At 35.6% G+C, this 19,426-nt stretch overlaps 1 protein-coding gene across 12 annotated transcripts in view; it reads left to right on the top strand.

The window, feature by feature from the left end:
* LOC143250832 (retroviral integration site protein Fli-1 homolog) overlaps nt 1-17,704 on the top strand; it is a 147,076-nt gene extending 129,372 nt beyond the window's left edge. For 10 of the 12 annotated variants that reach the window (XM_076501898.1, XM_076501892.1, XM_076501903.1 and 7 more), the window contains 2 exons: nt 5,959-6,006; nt 13,470-17,704. In XM_076501898.1, coding sequence (XP_076358013.1) covers nt 5,959-6,006; nt 13,470-14,017 — 596 coding nt within the window. In that variant the 3' untranslated portion in view covers nt 14,018-17,704. Of the gene's footprint in view, nt 1-5,958; nt 6,007-11,394; nt 11,477-13,469 lie in introns of all 12 variants that reach the window. The other 2 variants (XR_013028374.1, XM_076501895.1) reach the window with 2 other exon arrangements.
* Nucleotides 17,705-19,426: the final 1,722 nt, after the last annotated feature.

Here is a 19,426-nt window from a genome sequence, read left to right as displayed (position 1 = left end):
TTGACCATCAATATGCACTACTGTCCGCCTCCATAACAAGTTTTGAAAGGATTTACATGAACCCTTCACTGTACCAAAATATCGTCTTCCAAAGCCATGTTTGAGAAAAACCAAAGACCAAAGTCCATTAGAACTGGATTGAAGGATTTGACAAGTATATGGTCAGATGTAAATGCTATGGTTCCGCATACTTTTTTGTTTTAAGGTGTGGCTGATCGCGTGTGAACTTTCGTCAGTTTCAAACCCTTATATACTGTACTGTTAAAAGTATCAGGAGAACCTTTTGGGTCACAGGTTATCTTTTGTAACATCATTCTTCACGTTATGAATGGAGGTGCTTGGGATTTGAGCTGGCGCCCACTACTACTCTAAACACTATTTTACTAATTTTGTGTTTTCACGAAAAACATTGAAGGTTCTTATTTCTTTAAAATGTTATCTATTTATGGTTTTATTTATTTAATAAATCGCAATGGGAACACCTTTCTTAAATTATCTGGCATGTTACTTCAACCATACAAATTAGCTTGGGAGTATTGCAGTGTTGAATGGTCAGAGTGTATCATCACCTTTAAATAGGTAATTCTTATTATACGAGAATGTATAATAGTTTCAGCTTTGTCAGTTAAATTTAGCGAAAGACGTCAAGCTGGTAATTTGGATCCTTGCATTTGATTCTATACAATGGTTTGTTTTGTTTCGAATTTCGTGAAAAGCTACACGAGGGCTATTTGTGCTAGCCATCTCTAATTTAGCAGTGTAAGACTAGAGGGAAGGCAGCTAGTCATCACCATCCACTGCCAACTCTTGGGCTACTCTTTTACCACCTAATAATGGAATTGACCATCACATTATAATGCCCCCACGGCTGAAAGGGCGAGTATGTTTGGTGCGACCGGGATTCGAACCCGCGAACCTCAGATTACGAGTCGAACGCCTTAACCAACCTGGCCATGCCGAGCCCTAGCTCACGCAGGCACACATTTTAATCACTTATGAATGAGGTTAAATGCGAGTTTCATTTCAGTACAAAAGTTTTGTTTGTCCATGTATGTGAAGAGATACAAATACCCATGGAACATATAGCAGTTATTTCTACTTTTGTCTAACTTCTAGTGCGCACATTTATAAATGAATTTTCGGGGCGTAGTTAATTAAACGGAATTGAAATATCATGTACGTGCTGTGTCACATATTCACAATTTTTTTAACTTAACCTTTTAAAAGATACAACATCAAGTTTATGATTAAGAAATTATTTGAAGAAAGGGGGAGATGGCGGAGGAAACTACACCCGAGGGTCTAATAGTTTACAAGAGGATTGAATTCGAATCCATTTCGCTTTCTGAGATTCATGGCCCGGCATGGCCAGGTGGGTTAAGGCGTTTGACTCGTAATCTGAGGGTCATGGGTTCGAATCCCCGTCGCACCAAACATGCTCGCCCTTTCAACCGTGAAGGCGTTATAATGTTACGGTCAATCCCACTATTTGTTGGTAAAAGAGTAGCCCAAGAGTTGGCGCTGGGTAGTGATGACTAGCTGCTTCCCCTGCAGTCTTACACTGCTAAATTAGGGACGGCTAGCGCAGATAGCCGTCGTGTAGCTTTGCGCGAAATTCAAACAAAACCGAGACTCATCATACACTTGAAGTTGAAATAGAAACGGAGATCATGAGTGAGGAAGTTTTACAACATCAGTCGTATTATAGTTTTTGTTCTTGTTGCGAGATTGACTTTTAATACACCCACTCTCACATTTCACGTTTGACTTGAACATTGTGGAATATCACCTGGAAACTGGAACTTTATGTACCTAAGGACGCGAGAACCATGTTGTTAGCATTCACCAGCGCGCTTTATAAACTTATGTAAATAATCTAGAGTTTAATGATCTGTTACATTTTACTGTGGCACATAGAATGTCACATTGAAGATAAGTGAAGAGTGTTTGTTGTATGAAGTAACTCACTGTGATATACAGAATTCACGTAAAGATCAGTGAAGGGTGTTTGTTGTATAAAGTAACTCATTGTCATATATGGAATGTTACATTAAAGATAAGTGAAGAGTGTTTGTTGTATGAAGTAACTCACTGTGATATACAGAATGTCACGTAAAGATCAGTGAAGGATGTTTGTTGTATAAAGTAACTCATTGTCATATATAGAATGTCACATTAAAGATAAGTGAAGAGTGTTTGTTGGATGAAGTAACTCACTGTGATATACAGAATGTCACGTAAAGATCAGTGAAGGATGTTTGTTGTATAAAGTAACTCATTGTCATATATAGAATGTCACATTAAAGATAAGTGAAGAGTGTTTGTTGTATGAAGTAACTCGCTGTGATATACAGAATGTCACGTAAAGATCAGTGAAGAGTGTTTGTTGTATAACTCATTGTCAGTAACTCACATGTGATATGAAGTAACAGAATGTCACGTAAAGATGTCACGTAGTGAAGGTGATATACAGAATGTCACGTAAAGATTGAAGGATGTTGTATAAAGTAACTCATTGTCATACATAGAATGTCACATTAAAGAATGTCACATTAAAGATAAGTGAAGGATGTTTGTTGTATGAAGTAACTCACTGTGATATACAGAATGTCACGTAAAGATCAGTGAAGGATGTTTGTTGTATAAAGTAACTCATTGCCATATGTAGAATGTCACGTTAAAGATAAGTGAAGGATGTTTGTTGTGTGAAGTAACTCATTGCCATATGTAGAATGTCACGTCATAGATCAGTGAAGGGTATTTATTATATCAAATAATTTATTACAACTCATTCCTACATATAGAACGTCACATTAAAAATCCGTGAAGGATACTGGTTGTGTCATTCATACCATTTGTATCAGCCAGAGTTTAACTTTTTCACCAGGTCAGTTACAGGTTCATATCCATGTTCTTACTGTATAATTAAAATATTAATAGGTTATATTGTCATGATGTTTAGCCGTAGTGACTCATAAAATAACTGTTTTTCAAATACAAGCATTTAGTTGTAACTTCGCCATCTATTGACTCATCTAATTACAGTTTTAGACTCAGAAGGTCAAACGTTTTATATTGATATATTTGATTAATTTACTCTAATTCTGCAGAAAATAATTTCAACTTGAGGATAGGCTGATACAGATCTCAATGAGTAATAAAATCGAATTGGGTGTACGCGCATCCCATATTGGTATTTCTGGCGACAAAAAGAGAGAGAGAAAAGGTTTCATACATTAATCTACTTTAATCCTACCTAAAAATAATTTCAAGTGTTGCGGCTATTGAGTATTCCCTCTTGTTCAGTTGTATATGGTAATGCAATCCAGCATTAATCTTTGAGGATTCATATTTTCATGTTTATGTTTACTCAACAGAATGTACATCTCATGGATTCATGACTGTGATATTTGCATTTTGAAATATCTATATATTCTGACAGTGTGGTCTTATAGGCGATTACTTTTGATACTAAAGACCGATCGCTAACGTCATTGTTAACAGCGGTCGTCACTTGAAGACCAGTGGAAATACTGACACTCACCAGACGAGTATTAAAATCATCTCGTGAGGGGTCATGACGTACTGTTTGTATATGTTCATTCAAAGTCCTCAAAGGTGTCGCCCGCAGCCTTTCAAACTTCGGGGAAGGGTCGAAAATAAGATGGAAAATTGTACTCATAACGCAGCAACACGTGGATTCACAGTTTGGCTATTCTTGAGTAAGCGCTTGAGGCAGAAGTCTGTTTATATAGAACAACCCTAACTTGGTGATTTAATACATTCCAATGTTGATACCTATCTATAAAAAAAAAAACAGTTTTTTTTTTCTGATTTTGTTTTAATTTTCACCAGTATTTGGTTTTGAGGATTATCCAACTATGTCTCTTGAATGCAAATGCTGAAATATCACATATATCAGGGAGAAGCACAGTAATGATGAGGCCACTTATGATAATATCAGGGATTGAAGCACAGTAATAAAGGGATCACTTATGATAATATCAGGGATTGAAGCACAGTAATAATGAGGCCACTTATGACAATATCAGGGATTGAAGCACAGTAATAAAGGGATCACTTATGATAATATCAGGGATTGAATCACAGTAATAAAGGGATCACTTATGATAATATCAGGGATTGAAGCACAGTAATAAAGGGACCACTTGTGATAATATTAGGGATTGAATCACAGTAATAAAGGGGCCACTTATGAGAATATCAGGGATTGAATCACAGTAATAAAGGGGCCACTTATGACAATATCAGGGATTGAATCACAGTAATAAAGGGATCACTTATGATAATATCAGGGATTGAAGCACAGTAATAAAGGGACCACTTATGATAATATCAGGGATTGAATCACAGTAATAAAGGGATCACTTATGATAATATCAGGGATTGAAGCACAGTAATAAAGGGACCACTTATGATAATATTAGGGATTGAATCACAGTAATAAAGGGGCCACTTATGAGAATATCAGGGATTGAATCACAGTAATAAAGGGGCCACTTATGACAATATCAGGGATTGAATCACAGTAATAAAGGGATCACTTATGATAATATCAGGATTGAATAATAAAGGGACCACATGATAATATTAATTGAATCACAGTAATAAAGGGGCCACTTATGAGAATATCAGGGATTGAATCACAGTAATAAAGGGGCCACTTATGAGAATATCAGGGATTGAATCACAGTAATAAAGGGGCCACTTACGAGAATATCAGGGATTGAATCGCAGTAATAATGGGGCCACATATGAGAATATCAGTGATTGAATCACAGTAATAAAGGGACCGCTTATGATAATATCAGGGATTGAATCACAGTAATATAGGGGCCACTTATGAGAATATCAGGGATTGAAGTACAGTAATAAAGGGACCACTTATGAGAATATCAGTGATTGAAGCACAGTAATAATGGGGCCACTTATGAGAATATCAGTGATTGAATCACAGTAATAAAGGGACCACTTATGAGAATATCAGGGATTGAATCACAGTAATAATGGGGCCACTTATGAGAATATCAGTGATTGAATCACAGTAATAATGGGACCGCTTATGAGAATATCAGGGATTGAATCACAGTAATAAAGGGGCCGCTTATGAGAATATCAGGGATTGAAGCACAGTAATAATGGGGCCACTTATCATAACTACGAAGTATTATATTGACGAATGATATCAGTTTAAATGTTGTTGTTTTTTACTAGTTTTAATATGAGTTTGTTTTTTGCATAAAACTGTCTGAGATAAGATAATATTAACATAAGCATTTTAAAAGGTAATATTATTGAATATGATTTTGTGTTTGAAACCGTTATACGAAAACGAATCATACTTGGATTTAAATTCTAAATTAACAATTAACGGGTAAGTCTGGGGCTTAAAACGCTAAATATCTGGCTTCGATACTCACCATAAGCGAGAGCACAGGCGACCTATTGTGTAACTTTATGTGTTTAACAATGAGCGATTTACCTCTTTGCTTCGTATCTGACAAACTATATTTTATCTTAAAACACGTAATGGGCGCGAGTTTTGCGTCCCTATAGTACAACACTCTCTCCATATCACGTATTTTAACACTGGGAAAGCACTGTATATCACGTCACGTGCTTTTTTGTTTGATATTGATATACGTAAGCCATTCTGAAACATAAAGTGAACGTTCAAACATATTGCTAGTAAATAGAACAGGATCGAGAAAACAACAACATGCAAGAGTAAATGGAAAAGTGCGGTGAAACAGATACAGAGAACCAGTTGTTCGATTGCAGATTCTCTCACTGATTTTAACAGTTGCCAGAAAACCTAGTGTTATACAGATATTCACTTGGTTGTAAACATAGTAGTCATTTTTTGGAAGGTTCTTCATATTTGTCTCTATCTTATATCGTGAAACGTGACATATATTTCGATACTTTGTTTTGCAGATCCGTATCAAGTTTTCGGACCAACCAGCAGTAGACTGGCAAGCTCAGGTACGTTCGCATGTCAATCATTCTTTGCTTACGTTATGCACTTTTAACTTGTTTACTCAATAATTGCTACGTAAGTAACTGCAGTGCGGTTGAGTAGCGAAGGGACACTTATTCATATTACACACTGTATTTGCGTTAAAAGCTAATGACGTGAATTTCTTTTCAGTGATTAGTTATGAGAGCTGTGATGTTTACAGGAAGTGCTTAGTGACGTCATGCACGTGAGCTAACGAGGGTCATGAGATAAGCGACGAGTCTTTATTCGGAGAAAACATTTAAATTACATTGTGGCATGAATTGGAGACAGGGAGAGAAACACGCCTAGACCACGAGTGCTGTATTTGTTGCTGTTGTTCTTAAACAAAGCAAAAACCACAGTAAAGTTTGAAACCGTACCTATAACGTGTTTCTCATAAACAAACTTACGAGTCATAAACGAGGGGAAAAGTGGTATTTATACATAACATGACTGAAGCTGTTTCTCTCTCTCTTGTGGGCCCAGCATGGCTAGGTGGGTTAAGATGCTCGACTCATAGAGTAGCCCAAGAGTTGGCGGTGGGTGGTGATGACTAGCTGCCTTACCTCTAGTCTTACGCTGCTAAATTAGGAAGGGCTAGCGCAGATAGCCCTCGTGTAGCTTTGCGCGAAATTCAAAAATAAACAAACTGTGCAACCATTAGCGGTTTCACAGAACCAAATTATACCCTATGGTCGTCGCAAACCTTATACAGGTAAAATGTTACTTAAAAGAAAGATAGAAAAATAAACTTTTAGGCTTACGGTTTGTAAATACTCTTTTTCATATCTATAATAACTTTTTTCTGAAGATTTACGAAAACGTAAGCAATTTTTTAGAAACATCAGTCAATGCGTAAAAGACATGTCGGGTAAAGTGAAGATTTTGGGTTTATCTCTTCACGCTTTCTTTTGACGTCTGAATTTAATAGTGTAATAAAGATGGTTTGGAGACCCGGTGTCGTACTTTTGATTTATATAGCTTCTGGGAATTGGTAAAAGAAACGTTTTGGGACTCTTGTCATAAATAACTAGACTCCAAGTTTTCGTTATGTCGTGGTATAGATTGTTTTGAATAAACTGAAATGGTTGGTATTTTTCACATGTAATAAAATGTAGTTAGAAGAGAACACCGTTTCGACCTTCCCAGGTCATCTTCAGGTTATTAATAAAAGTGTTAATACCAATACCAGCCGTTCTGAGGTACATTTTTATTTCAAGTGAGTTTCTCGTCATAAAGAAAATGAAGTTAGATTTTATAACCTGCAAAAAATTAGGACTCTGCTTTCAACTGAAAAAGAACAACCGAATACAACCATATAAACGGTTAAAACTATATCTAAGAACACAATAATACACTTTTTTACCATTTAAAGTCGAAACTAATACATACATTTATATGACTATCTCTACATTCCTGTACAAGAGTTTCGCTCGTGTTATCGTCCTATTGTGGTTCTGTTTTCATCAGCTCCTACATTTTGATTTTGCTTTTAAGTGTTACAGCCGGAAACAACGAATCCGTGCCTGGGTATGACGTGAACGTGGAAAGAAAGCATTACGGAAACTGGCTGTTTGCGAAAAGAACTCCCAGAGTGATTTTCTACAAGGTTGTTAGAAATGAGATAAAGAAAAGGTTTACTGTTACTAAATGTCGACAGAACGGCAACATAGAAGCGCGCACCTTGATGGCTTGTTGCCGTGACTGTCACTATATCTGTTATCCCTTGTCACTGTGTAGGACAGAAGAGTCGTGACTGTGACAGTAATGTCTTCTTCAAATATAAGTTTTTGCTTTCATCATCCTGGGCCAGACACTCTTGTCAGTGTTACAGCTTAGTAAAGTATTTCATGGTCACTGTAGGGATAAAACATTACTATAAACTTTTGAGCCTTGCAAAAAGAAAAGATAAATGATATGAACAACTTTCTCTCACATGTGTGTTTGCATTGCCATTCTAGTTTAGTTATTTAAATAACATAAAAGGTTAGCGAGACATTTGTAGCACCTACTGACGTAAACGGTTTTACGGAACCTTTACATCCAATACGTTTTTCTCTCTGTTTAAAACTTACCTGAAACACAGAAGAAAACAACACGATCGGTTTCAGGGTGTTTGTGTCGAGCATAATACCTTAGACTAAAATCTTTAGAGAAGGTTGAGTACCTTATACTGAAACGACTTAGAATGTGCAAATAAGTAAGTCACGTGACCTCTTCAGCCAAATTAAAGAAAGGAAATATATCAGAACTATATTTTGACACTGTTTAACGTTTTAGGTGATGTTATTAATAATAGCTCTTTTCGACATGAAATATTCATATTCATATCATAAAAATGTTTTCATATCAAGAATGAGCAAAATTCAGGGACAACCTTTTGCTTAATTTATTTATAAAAGAAGAATATGGATTAACCTTGGGTATCCGGACCATTAAGAAAGAGACTTGCAACAAAATTATATCTCAGAAGCAAAATTCGGCGTCTTGCAGTAGGTGAGAATCGTCAAACACAAAGGTCAGGGACAAACAAGATATCCATTTAGAAAAGTGACACATGTGTATCCAGTTTACCTTCACCACAAATCCAGGAAAGTAAGACTAAGCGTATGATTGTTTTCTCTTCGGAAAGGGATAGAAGAGTGTGGTTAAACTCGAAGAAACCAAATTATTGGGCCATATTCTACCGGTAAATGTATGAAAAATATTTCCAAAAGTGATGCGTCACATGTTGCGAAACTTTTTCGAAGAGATTCGTAATATTCGCTAGAAACTGCCCCAGGATCAAGTTGGGAATAAGAAGGGTAGATACAAAAATCACATCATGGTGGGCTTTGTTCACTGTTGCACCAATGTTGTGGACCCCTTTATACCACGCAGAAATGCCCAGTTGTACGGAAAGGGAGCAATAGGGCATGGTTTTGTTGGTGTAACATTGAACATGGTTTTACTAGTGGAACTGCAGGCATGGTTCTGGTGGTGTAACATTGAACGTGGTTTCACTAGTGGAACTGCAAGCATGATTCTGGTGATGTAACATTGAACGTGGTTTTACTAGTGAAACTGCAGGCATGGTTCTGATGGTGTAACATTGAACGTGGTTTTACTAGTGGAACTGCAGGCATGGTTCTGGTGGTGTACATTGAACGTGTTTTACTAGTGGAACTGCAGGCATGGTTCTGGTGATGTAACATTGAACGTGGTTTTACTAGTGGAACTGCAGGCATGGTTCTGATGGTGTAACATTGAACGTGGTTTTACTAGTGGAACTGCAGGCATGGTTCTGGTAGTGCAACATTAAACGTGTTTTACTAGTGGAACTGCAGGCATGGTTCTGGTGGTGTAACATTGAACGTGGATTTACCAGCGGAACTGCAAGCGTGGTTCTGGTGGTGTACATTGAATGTGGTTTTACTAGTGGAACTGCAGGCATGGTTCTGGTGGTGTAACATTGAACGTGGATTTACCAGCGGAACTGCAAGCGTGGTTCTGGTGGTGTAACATTGAACGTGGTTTTACTAGTGGAACTGCAGGCATGGTTCTGGTGGTGTAACATTGAACGTGGCTTTACTAGTGGAACTGCAGGCATGGTTCTGGTGGTGTAACATTGAACGTGGATTTACCAGCGGAACTGCAAGCGTGGTTCTGGTGGTGTAACATTGAACGTGGTTTTACTAGTGGAACTGCAGGCATGGTTCTGGTGGTGTAACATTGAACGTGGCTTTACTAGTGGAACTGCAGGCATGGTTCTGGTGGTGTAACATTGAACTTGATGCTACTAGTTTTCAGTCATATCTTCCGTTCAAGCACAAAATATCTCAAGCAGATGAAGAACGAACGGGTATTAATCCTATTCCGCATGAAGATGTACAGGTCACGTTGCTGGACATAGCGCCTGCGAAGTTCTGTGCAGTTGGACTCTTGAAACGGGCACCGGGCAACTATCATCCTCGTACATTAGTTGGTTTACGGAACGTTTACAGAGAGAAGTGGTGTGCTTTGGATATCCTGTCCTTACGACGAAACCTTTTGCAATAGAAACTGCGCTGCAAAGCAACTGACAGTAATTATGATCATCAGAAGGAGAATAATCACACGTAGCGACACGAACTGTAACGACTGTGTGGCTCCAAAAACGTTTTACTTTGACCTTCCCAACCTCTGTATGTCTTACAGTATCTCACATTGACCTCAGAGTTCTAGTATAATAACACAATAATGAGACATGTAAGGCATCATTAAAGGACTTCACATGTATCATTATGTTATCCAGATCTACAGTGTCACCTTCATAGAATTTATTTTTAACAGCTTCGTGAACATACATATTTCACTACTATAGTACACGGCACCACTCGAAAACAGAAACGAATAAACAGTGTAGGTCTTAAATGTGTAATATATTCACAATCGTTTCGTCCTTGAATACTTCATTCATGGACAATATGGATGACTCTAGTATAGCTTTGCATATTAGCTATCAGTGAAGTTTAGTTTGAGTAACAGCAACGAAGAAATTTCAAAATATTTTAGTCCTTAATATCTTTAAGCCTTATTAAAGCATACTTACGTACTTTTGTTTGACGACAGCTAATCGGGCTTAAAGATGCTATAAAGAAAAATTGAACTTCAGTTGTTTACACGTTTTTTTTCATTTTCCAATTCATCTGATTTAACTCTCTTTTTTTATATACAAAACTCTAAGCACACTTTCCTTACGTAATCAGAGAGTCACGGGGATTCGAATCCCCGTCACACCAAACATGCTGGCCATTGCAACCGTGGGGTTGTTATAAAGTTACGGTCAATCCCACTCTTCGTTGGTAAAAGAGTAGCCCAAAAATTGGCGGTGGGCGGTGGTGACTAGCTGCCTTCTCTCTAGTCTTACACTGCTAAATTAGGGACGGCTAGCGCAGATAGCCCTTGTGTAGTTTTGGGCGAAATTAAAAACAAACCTTACATGCAGGTTATTTTGAACATAAAATCTTTCGACGATTTAACTTCGCTACAGGAAAGGCCTTGTGGGACAAAGAGTAAACTAGTATCAGCACAGTAAAAAATTATGTCTTAATTTTTGTCTTAGTTTATATTTAACGAACATTTTATTTACACATGTTTATGATTTACGTAAGTCATTTTCTGAAGACATTGTCCGCAGTAAATCTACAAACTGATTTGGTTCTTCGTGGTGGACACAGCAGATAGCTCAATGGGTTTTGCTCTAAAATAAAAACAAAACAAAACTGAAAACTACAATTTTCATGCGGTCTCTGGCGAGAACTTTTTATTTTTAGCTTCGAGTAACTACTGTTTCATGTTCTTTTTGATAATTCTTTTCTCTTTCATAAACGTTTGTACTTATTATTTTTCAGACGAAGCATTGTCTAAAGTGGAATGATACCAATTCCAAGTGGTGGTTTTTGTTAGGTTTTTTTGGCGTGTTCATCCGCTTCAGTAAGTAATTATGGCTTTCATTAATAAAATGCAATGATTTGGGTTAATCGAATAGGGTCTTAGCTACGAATAAAGCTAATGAGTATATAGTTTGCATCACATCTCCACGCCATTACTTCAGACTAATGAATAGATAATATTAATCAGCCATCCTACAAAACACATTAGACACGCGAGTGACATCACGTGATCAACGAAGAATAGAATCCTAAAAAAATAACAAGTTAGTTGCTTTCTAAGATATGATCATCGACTTTTAAAAACAATGAGAGTTCCGACTCTTTTACGAAATGCGTGAAAAGGTTATTCATCTCTGTCTCTTATGATGAACTGTTATAATTAGAATTTCTGTATGAACACATCACATGATCTTTTTTATTTTGTTTTTAAGTCGGTGAGGCAATACGTGTAAAATATGTTCAAATATTCAGAAATTAAAGGGAAAAGCGTAGTGTTTTACTGGGACTAATAGAGCGTTTTATAGAAAATAGACGCTTCACGAGAACAACAGCGGTAGAGCGTGATTAGAAACTAACGACATTAAAAATCTATTGTAGTAGTGATTAATGTTTAAACAGCATACGTATTACCGAACTACAATCATATCAGCAATGACGGTTTCAAATATGTAAATATATACAGCAAGCGTTCATTAGCAATTTTTGATACTTTCCAACGCTCACGAGTCATACAAAAAATATGTACACAGTTGCTTATTAGAAAGAGTGACGTATTAGGCATCTCCATAAGAGTTTAGGCTTACAACTTTAGTTCTTCATTTTCAAAGTTTTACTCGTATCTTCTCATTAGTTTTTGTTCATAAACTTTTATTAACAAATCGGCAATTTCTGTAACTAGAGTGCCGGGATGCGGATCTAAAAGTCCAAGGTTCGAGTACGCGATGTGCTACCGGACATGCACAGCACTTTCAACTGTGATGATGTTATAAAGGTGACAGTCAAATACGCTGTTCTATTAAAATTGACCGTAAAGGTATCGGGTACTGCTCATCTCTGGTCAGCAGTTGTTATTAGGAACGACTTCGTTTAAATTTTTGGCGTCTTAGATTTAACCGCTTAGACCACGTGCCGTATAAAGTATCGTTCAAGATTAAATATCAGATATTTGTAAAATAGAATTTTTTTCACCAAAATAAAAAATAAGTAATTCGCAGCCATTAGATAAATGAATCGATGCTGGGATGTTAGAAAAAGTAACCTCACTGTTAGATGTCGTTTGTTTTTTGTTTTGTTTTTTATCTTAATTTTTGAAAGTTGTATATCTCATCGCTGTGGTTTGCTGTTCACTGTAGTGTAAACGCTATAATTCTATTAATACAGTTTCTCATTTGAATTTCGTAGCTCAAAGAAGTTGTTCAGAAACAAATGTATAAGCCACGCAGAAGTGGAAGTGAGTACATTTAAGAACCATCTATCATTTTCTAAATGATAGAAAACTGCATATCATTTAATTTTCTTATGACCTACTTTGGTTCTTGCTTTTGCTGTGAAGTTTGTCCAGCGGAAACACGTGAACTTTTAAAGGAAGTATTATCATTCGAAATCAGTTCCTCTACAGAACACCAGAGTGCTAAATGAAACCAGTTTGATTAGTGACACTATTATGGGTAACGGAATAAGATAAAAAATTAACAATGAAGTATGGTTAGCACATTCTTTGACATCTATAATACGTAAAGTCCCTACAGCTGTTCAATTACAATACTTTTACTTCAGTATGATAACAGAAGTAAAATGTAAGTTTTCAATGTGTATTAAAAACACAAGTCTGTGTGAAAAGTAAATTACCTGACGTCAAAATATTAATATATCTAATAATTTGTAAATTCATTACTATTGTTATAATATGTATACATTATAAATAAATTTTAGAACTCAGTACTACCTTTACTTTTTAAATGAAACCAAAGTTGTTTATCTTTATTATTTTCTATCTAGACAAATAATTTTTTATCATTTTACGCCCTTTATAGGAAGCGGCCAGATTCAACTTTGGCAGTTCCTACTGGAACTTCTCTCGGATAGCAGCAACGCCAATTGTATCACTTGGGAAGGAACCAATGGCGAGTTCAAATTGACAGACCCTGATGAAGTTGCTCGCCGTTGGGGGGAGCGCAAGTCAAAACCCAACATGAACTACGATAAGCTCAGTAGGGCACTACGCTACTATTACGATAAGAACATAATGACAAAGGTTCACGGGAAGCGTTATGCCTACAAGTTCGACTTTCAGGGCCTAGCCCAAGCCACTCAGCCCACAGCCGCAGACCCGACTTCTTACAAGTACCAGTCAGATCTCTTCATGTCGGGATACCACCACAGCCCTAAGCTGAACTTTGCAATGGGTGCTCACACTGGAATACCTTCCACTACAGGAACCATATTTCCGTCACCGACGCCATATTGGACCAGTCCGAGTGCCAACTTGTACTCCAACATAGCAGCAGCATCCACGCATACCATGCCCCACCACCCAAGTCACGTTACCTCACACATTGGCTCGTACCCACATTACGCATGACCTTTGTACATAGAAACGAATAAGTGTTATTACTTCTGTTGAAGCTAGATTTTATAATACTTGGAGAGATTAGCGTGAAAGTGGATATAACTTTATTGTGCATTTCGCGAGTGATGTAAGCTTCACTTAACTACGGTGGGATATGACGTAAAGATAATTTTACGTCCAGCACGTCTGTTGAGAAAAACACGCCAACAATAGAACTTGTAAATCTAATAAAAGTTGACGTGTACAAATACTACATCATTTCGTTATTTTGGGGAAACATATCCTTAAGCGAGGATAACGTCTTTAAACATGTAATGCCGTATATTTATATATGTATAATAATTGCACGTGTTTTCCAAAACACATTCCTTGCAGAGAAGTTACGTCTGAGAGTCACCAGCTCATGGACTATCATTCCCACACCATTTCTGTCTGTTAGTATCTCCCCCACCTACCAGGGTACATTGTTAAACACATTCAAGATGAAAGAGTTATTTCAATTGAATTATCCCAGTTTATTCATTTTTCAATAAGATTCTTCAAGCTTTGCTATTTTGCAGTTATAAGTTTATTTTTAGTATTACGTGTCTATATATATATATATGTATATTCATATAATAATCAGTTTGTTATAATATTTTAACTTAAGTCGTAACGAACAATATTGTCCCACCTTCTTCGCTTACGATATATCAGATAAAAATCTAGTCTTATTAAACTAAGGAAAGATATACGACAACAATGACTTTTGATAGGGTTAATATTTTTTATTTATATTTGAATCTATGGGACACATTAGGATTAATATAATCGTTTACCCAGGTGAAGCCAGCGTAGTAGTTTTTGTTTTTTTTTTTTTTTTTTTGCCACAAAGCTTAACCGTATCTTAAACCGATATTACAATTTTGTGCGCAAGGAGTGGTAACATTTATGTAGCACGAGGTTTGTTAAGTGACAATGGTAAGTAGAAAATAGACCATTCTCTTAAAATAGTGGGTATTATGACCAAAGAGGAAAATACAACTAGAGCTGATAAAAAATGAACCTCGGGAAATGTAGCTCTATCATTTTGTAGCTGTTCATTTTACACGCGAACGAATATGATACAAAAATCTGAGTTACTCATTAGGAGAACCATGTTCTTTAATGAAATGTTATTTGCTTCAAGAACTGCCTTAGGTATTTGGCGTTGATTCACGAGATATATCAGATATGTCGTAGCCGAAACGAACGTCTCGTATGTCCTAGTTCCACAGAAACCGGGTGTGATGAATCTCAGAACAAACAACTCACGCTTTTAATTTAATTGTTATTGAAGTGAAATACTTTCGCGTAACCAAGTGTGGTAACGTTAATGTCCTAATAAGCTATCAACAATATGTTTTAAAGATGAAATTAACTACTTTATTTCTTACGTTACTAACTACCCCATCATGTTATATCTAATTATTTTCATATTTCAATAATTGTTCATAGTACGCTGCTGGTTTATAACGAAGTATGATATCATTTGATACGTGTGTGTGTGTTTTTTTACTATTTTTGAGACCCATTTTTTATACTAGTTTTTTTCAGTTATTTATATTCACGATAAATGTTAATTAATATATCCACCCAATCTAGTCGGAATCTAGTCGTAAAAACTAAAACATTGTTACGCTTGTTTTACTTCTTGTGGTTTGTTTATAGCACATGGTTGTTCGTACGACTTCCCTCATACGGATTCAATAGATCTTGCTGTGATGTTGTTATGTACCGCTAGGGTTTATTGTGTGCAAGTTAAAATTAATCAAAATGCCCTAAACACATGACAAATTTGTTGGCATATTTCGTGACGTAGGTTTCGTATACTGTATATTCCTTCTAATCAACTTTCAGTAGCACGTGGCATGCTAGTGAATAAAATATACCATAAAAACTACTTTGATGGCCTCCGTAGACTCAAATACAAACGGGGTAAAACTCAGGTTAAAAAGTTGACTTAATTGTTTCAAGACGTATTATTCCAAATACTCCCTTGTATAAAAATACCCTATACAACTTAGATATTGTTGCAAGTTATAATGTACATTCACATATACTGCTACATATGATACAGGTACTACTAATTGTTAATTAAAATGGTTTCAGATCTATAAAAGGTATGTGTGTTAATATATATAATTTACATTTTCTTTATTTTTCCCGCATTTTTGTTTTGTTGTTTTCTGCACTAATACAGTGTTCATTTGTGCTAACTCTGTTTAATGTAAGATAAAACACGATATTTGTGAATTATTTGCCAAACAAGAAAACACGTTTGGTTATCGTTAGGTCACATTGTCCTCTAGTACCTGTAAAGGTTTAGATCACTGGAATAATTTCACATTCACCAATGTTGAGGTAAGGGGTGAATCTAGGGTATGATCCTGATTTGAAGTTTTCAGTGATTTTTGAATAATATCATTTTGATACATATAACTTGTCTCCAAACTTTGATAGTTTCTTCCGTTTTTTTTATTATTATTTCAAAACGTGTTTTTCGTTAGTAATTTAATTCTCTCCAAGTACACTTCTCACAACAAACTATTTATTTATTTACATATTAATTGGATGTAGTGTGCTTATTACGCATTTCACAAATACACATGAAAACAATGTGGAAATGTTTATCTTTATTTTTGATAAGAGCAAAAAATGTGATAAAAAAGAGAAATTGAAACAACGGGCAACATTTGGATGGAACTGATTAGTCCATCAGGGTCAAAGAGAGTTTCACCTGAGATGGCAAAGTACTATTACTTGTAACACAGGACAGTTATGACAAAACTACGTGATTTTAGTCTAATTTGTTTTCCCTAAACGTGGCCACATTTTCGATCGCTTTTGTACAAGTTTATCCTTGCACCAGTTTATAAATCGAAACGGACAAAAATAACTTAAACCTAAACTACCTACAAATAAATGGCCTAAGTATGGGGAATCCCGTGTCACCAGTGCTAGCCAACACTTTTATGACACAGATTGAATCTCAAGCGATCAATTCAGTCTTACACTCACCACTATACTGGTACAGGTATGTAGACAATGTACTACATAACACCAGAAAGTAAATACTACTGTATCTCGACTCCTCATAACTAAGTTAAATACGCACTATTTTGTTAAGTGTATACTTCCTCAGTCGATACGTATACAGACTCATGAAAATAATACATTACAAAGTAGAAGCAAACTACACCTAGCGATAAATCCATTCAATAAACATAAATCTAAATAAGAACATGCTTTTTGTCACATATGCTAATTAGCTGAAACTGTAGTTAGAAAAGGTCACGTGCATTATTTTATTTTGACGATTTTGGTTATTACGTAGCCATATTTAGGATATTTTATTTGCTTTTCTAGTCGCCATATTTTTCGTATATTAGGTCCACGAGTCTAGTCAAGAAGGTATTTGTCAATTGCGAAGAAACCATCACTCAAAACTGTAAAGTATAACACTATATTTAAGGTCTGTTGACTGTGTTTAATATTCAAGAATAACCATAATATTTAACACATTATACTTAAAAATGTTCTAAGATTTGTGAGCTAAATACCAAACTGTGATTGGATAATTAAGAAGTTGTGACTGGCTAAACTAACACTACTGTACATAAGGTATAAAGTTGATGTTTGTTTTTTTATAATAAAAGTATGATTTCCCCACAAAGTCAAGTTTTTGTTATTCGATGTGATTTATATAACTTTATTTACACGTCACGTAAAATGATATTTAGAGATATTACACACAACATTAAGTACGTGCAAAGAAAGTTATTTCTGTTAAAAAAATCACAAGATTAATACGTAGAAAATACTTATATAAGGTGATGGTTGAATCCTTAGATTCACCGAGTTATTCCTGGGTCAGTTGACTCTTCTCACCTTAAATTCATCCCAGTTACACACTATCTTTAAAACTTAACTGTAATACGTCGATCAGATTCCACTTGCGATGTTAACCCTCGAGTGTCTTTTATAAACAAAACTAATCTGTTAATCGTATTCTATCTTGTCATGAATGAATGACTTCTGAGTCATTACATCCCAAGACCTTAGCACGTAACTGTGACCTTTGACCACGTTATGTCAATAGAATACCACCTGTGACTCTGACCTTTCACATACACTGAGTAGCATCAGTTATCCTATAATTTTTACTAATTTCACAATTTTATAGGCCGAGCAATCATAGCGGAGTATGGATTCCATGTTTTAGTAATTTCAAATGACTGGTTTTAGAGGAAGAACTAGTTGTTTTAATAGCTTACAAGCACAGATTTTTCATGTGAAACCACGGGCAGGATGCTACCCCAAACACTGATTGCACTTTTCTTCAGAAGGAAAAATCAGAAATATTATCGTTCTATCAATTCAATAAAACATTCAATACATTATCCAGTGGAATGTTTACTGTTCACTCACACATAGATGTGAAGATAGCTTTAAAACGAAAAAAAAAAAAAAGCCAGTTTATTTTATTTATGTTTTTCTTAGGATGGAACTTCCTTAGTTTTGAATAGATATTTTTACGTAATGTTACTTAAATACATTTGTCGTGACATTTTTAAGTGATAAAATTATTTATCAAAGCGTTATATATTGAAAACAATATTCAACCTTAATTCTTGACACAATACAGTATCTTGTTGTTTTTTTCGTATTCAGTTAATTTATCATATAATGTTTAAGGAAAAACTGAAAATCTAAATATTGTTACTGTTATCTAGCGATGAAAGTATGGGCATATCATTAAGATATTGCTTTGGTAGTAAGATATGTAAAGCCATTTATAAATCTTGTTCCTTTAGTGTTAAAAGTCAAAATATGTCACATACAAATATCCTGCCTCTAGTGGTGAACATGCTGTGTATACAAATATAGTGCCTTCATTAACGAAAGCTCCCAGAGGATCAGCGGCAAGTATACAAACTTAGAACGCTAAAATTCTAGTTTCGATACTCATAGTGGGCAAAGCATAGATAGCCTACTGTATAGATTTTTGTTTAATAAAAAAAATACCAATGAAAATGATGGTATTTCATGTACAAGTATAGTGCTACTAGCTATGGAAAGCTTATATGTCTTCTACGAATATTATGCCTCTAGTGGTAAGAAAGGATATAGTTTACGTTGTCAATAACGTAAATCGTGTCTCTAGTGGTGAAATATGTAAAAATGCCTGCTATAAATATAACATTTTTATAATATAGTGAAAATGTTTGAGGAAAAAAAACAACAACACACGTTCTGTTATAACAATGCAATTGTTTTACGCGAAGCAGAATAAACAAAGAATCTTTTGATGTAAGTATAAAGTTAACTGAATTGGTTCTCAAACTTGTTCTTAGGTTTATTTATAGTTTTCATAACAAGGTTGTTTTTTTCTACAGAAGA

The sequence above is a fragment of the Tachypleus tridentatus genome, chromosome 5 (assembly GCF_004210375.1).
Source record: "Tachypleus tridentatus isolate NWPU-2018 chromosome 5, ASM421037v1, whole genome shotgun sequence".
NCBI lineage: Eukaryota > Metazoa > Arthropoda > Merostomata > Xiphosura > Limulidae > Tachypleus > Tachypleus tridentatus.
Note: the sequence above shows the minus strand (reverse complement) of the source record. Positions and strands in the feature narration are given on the sequence as shown.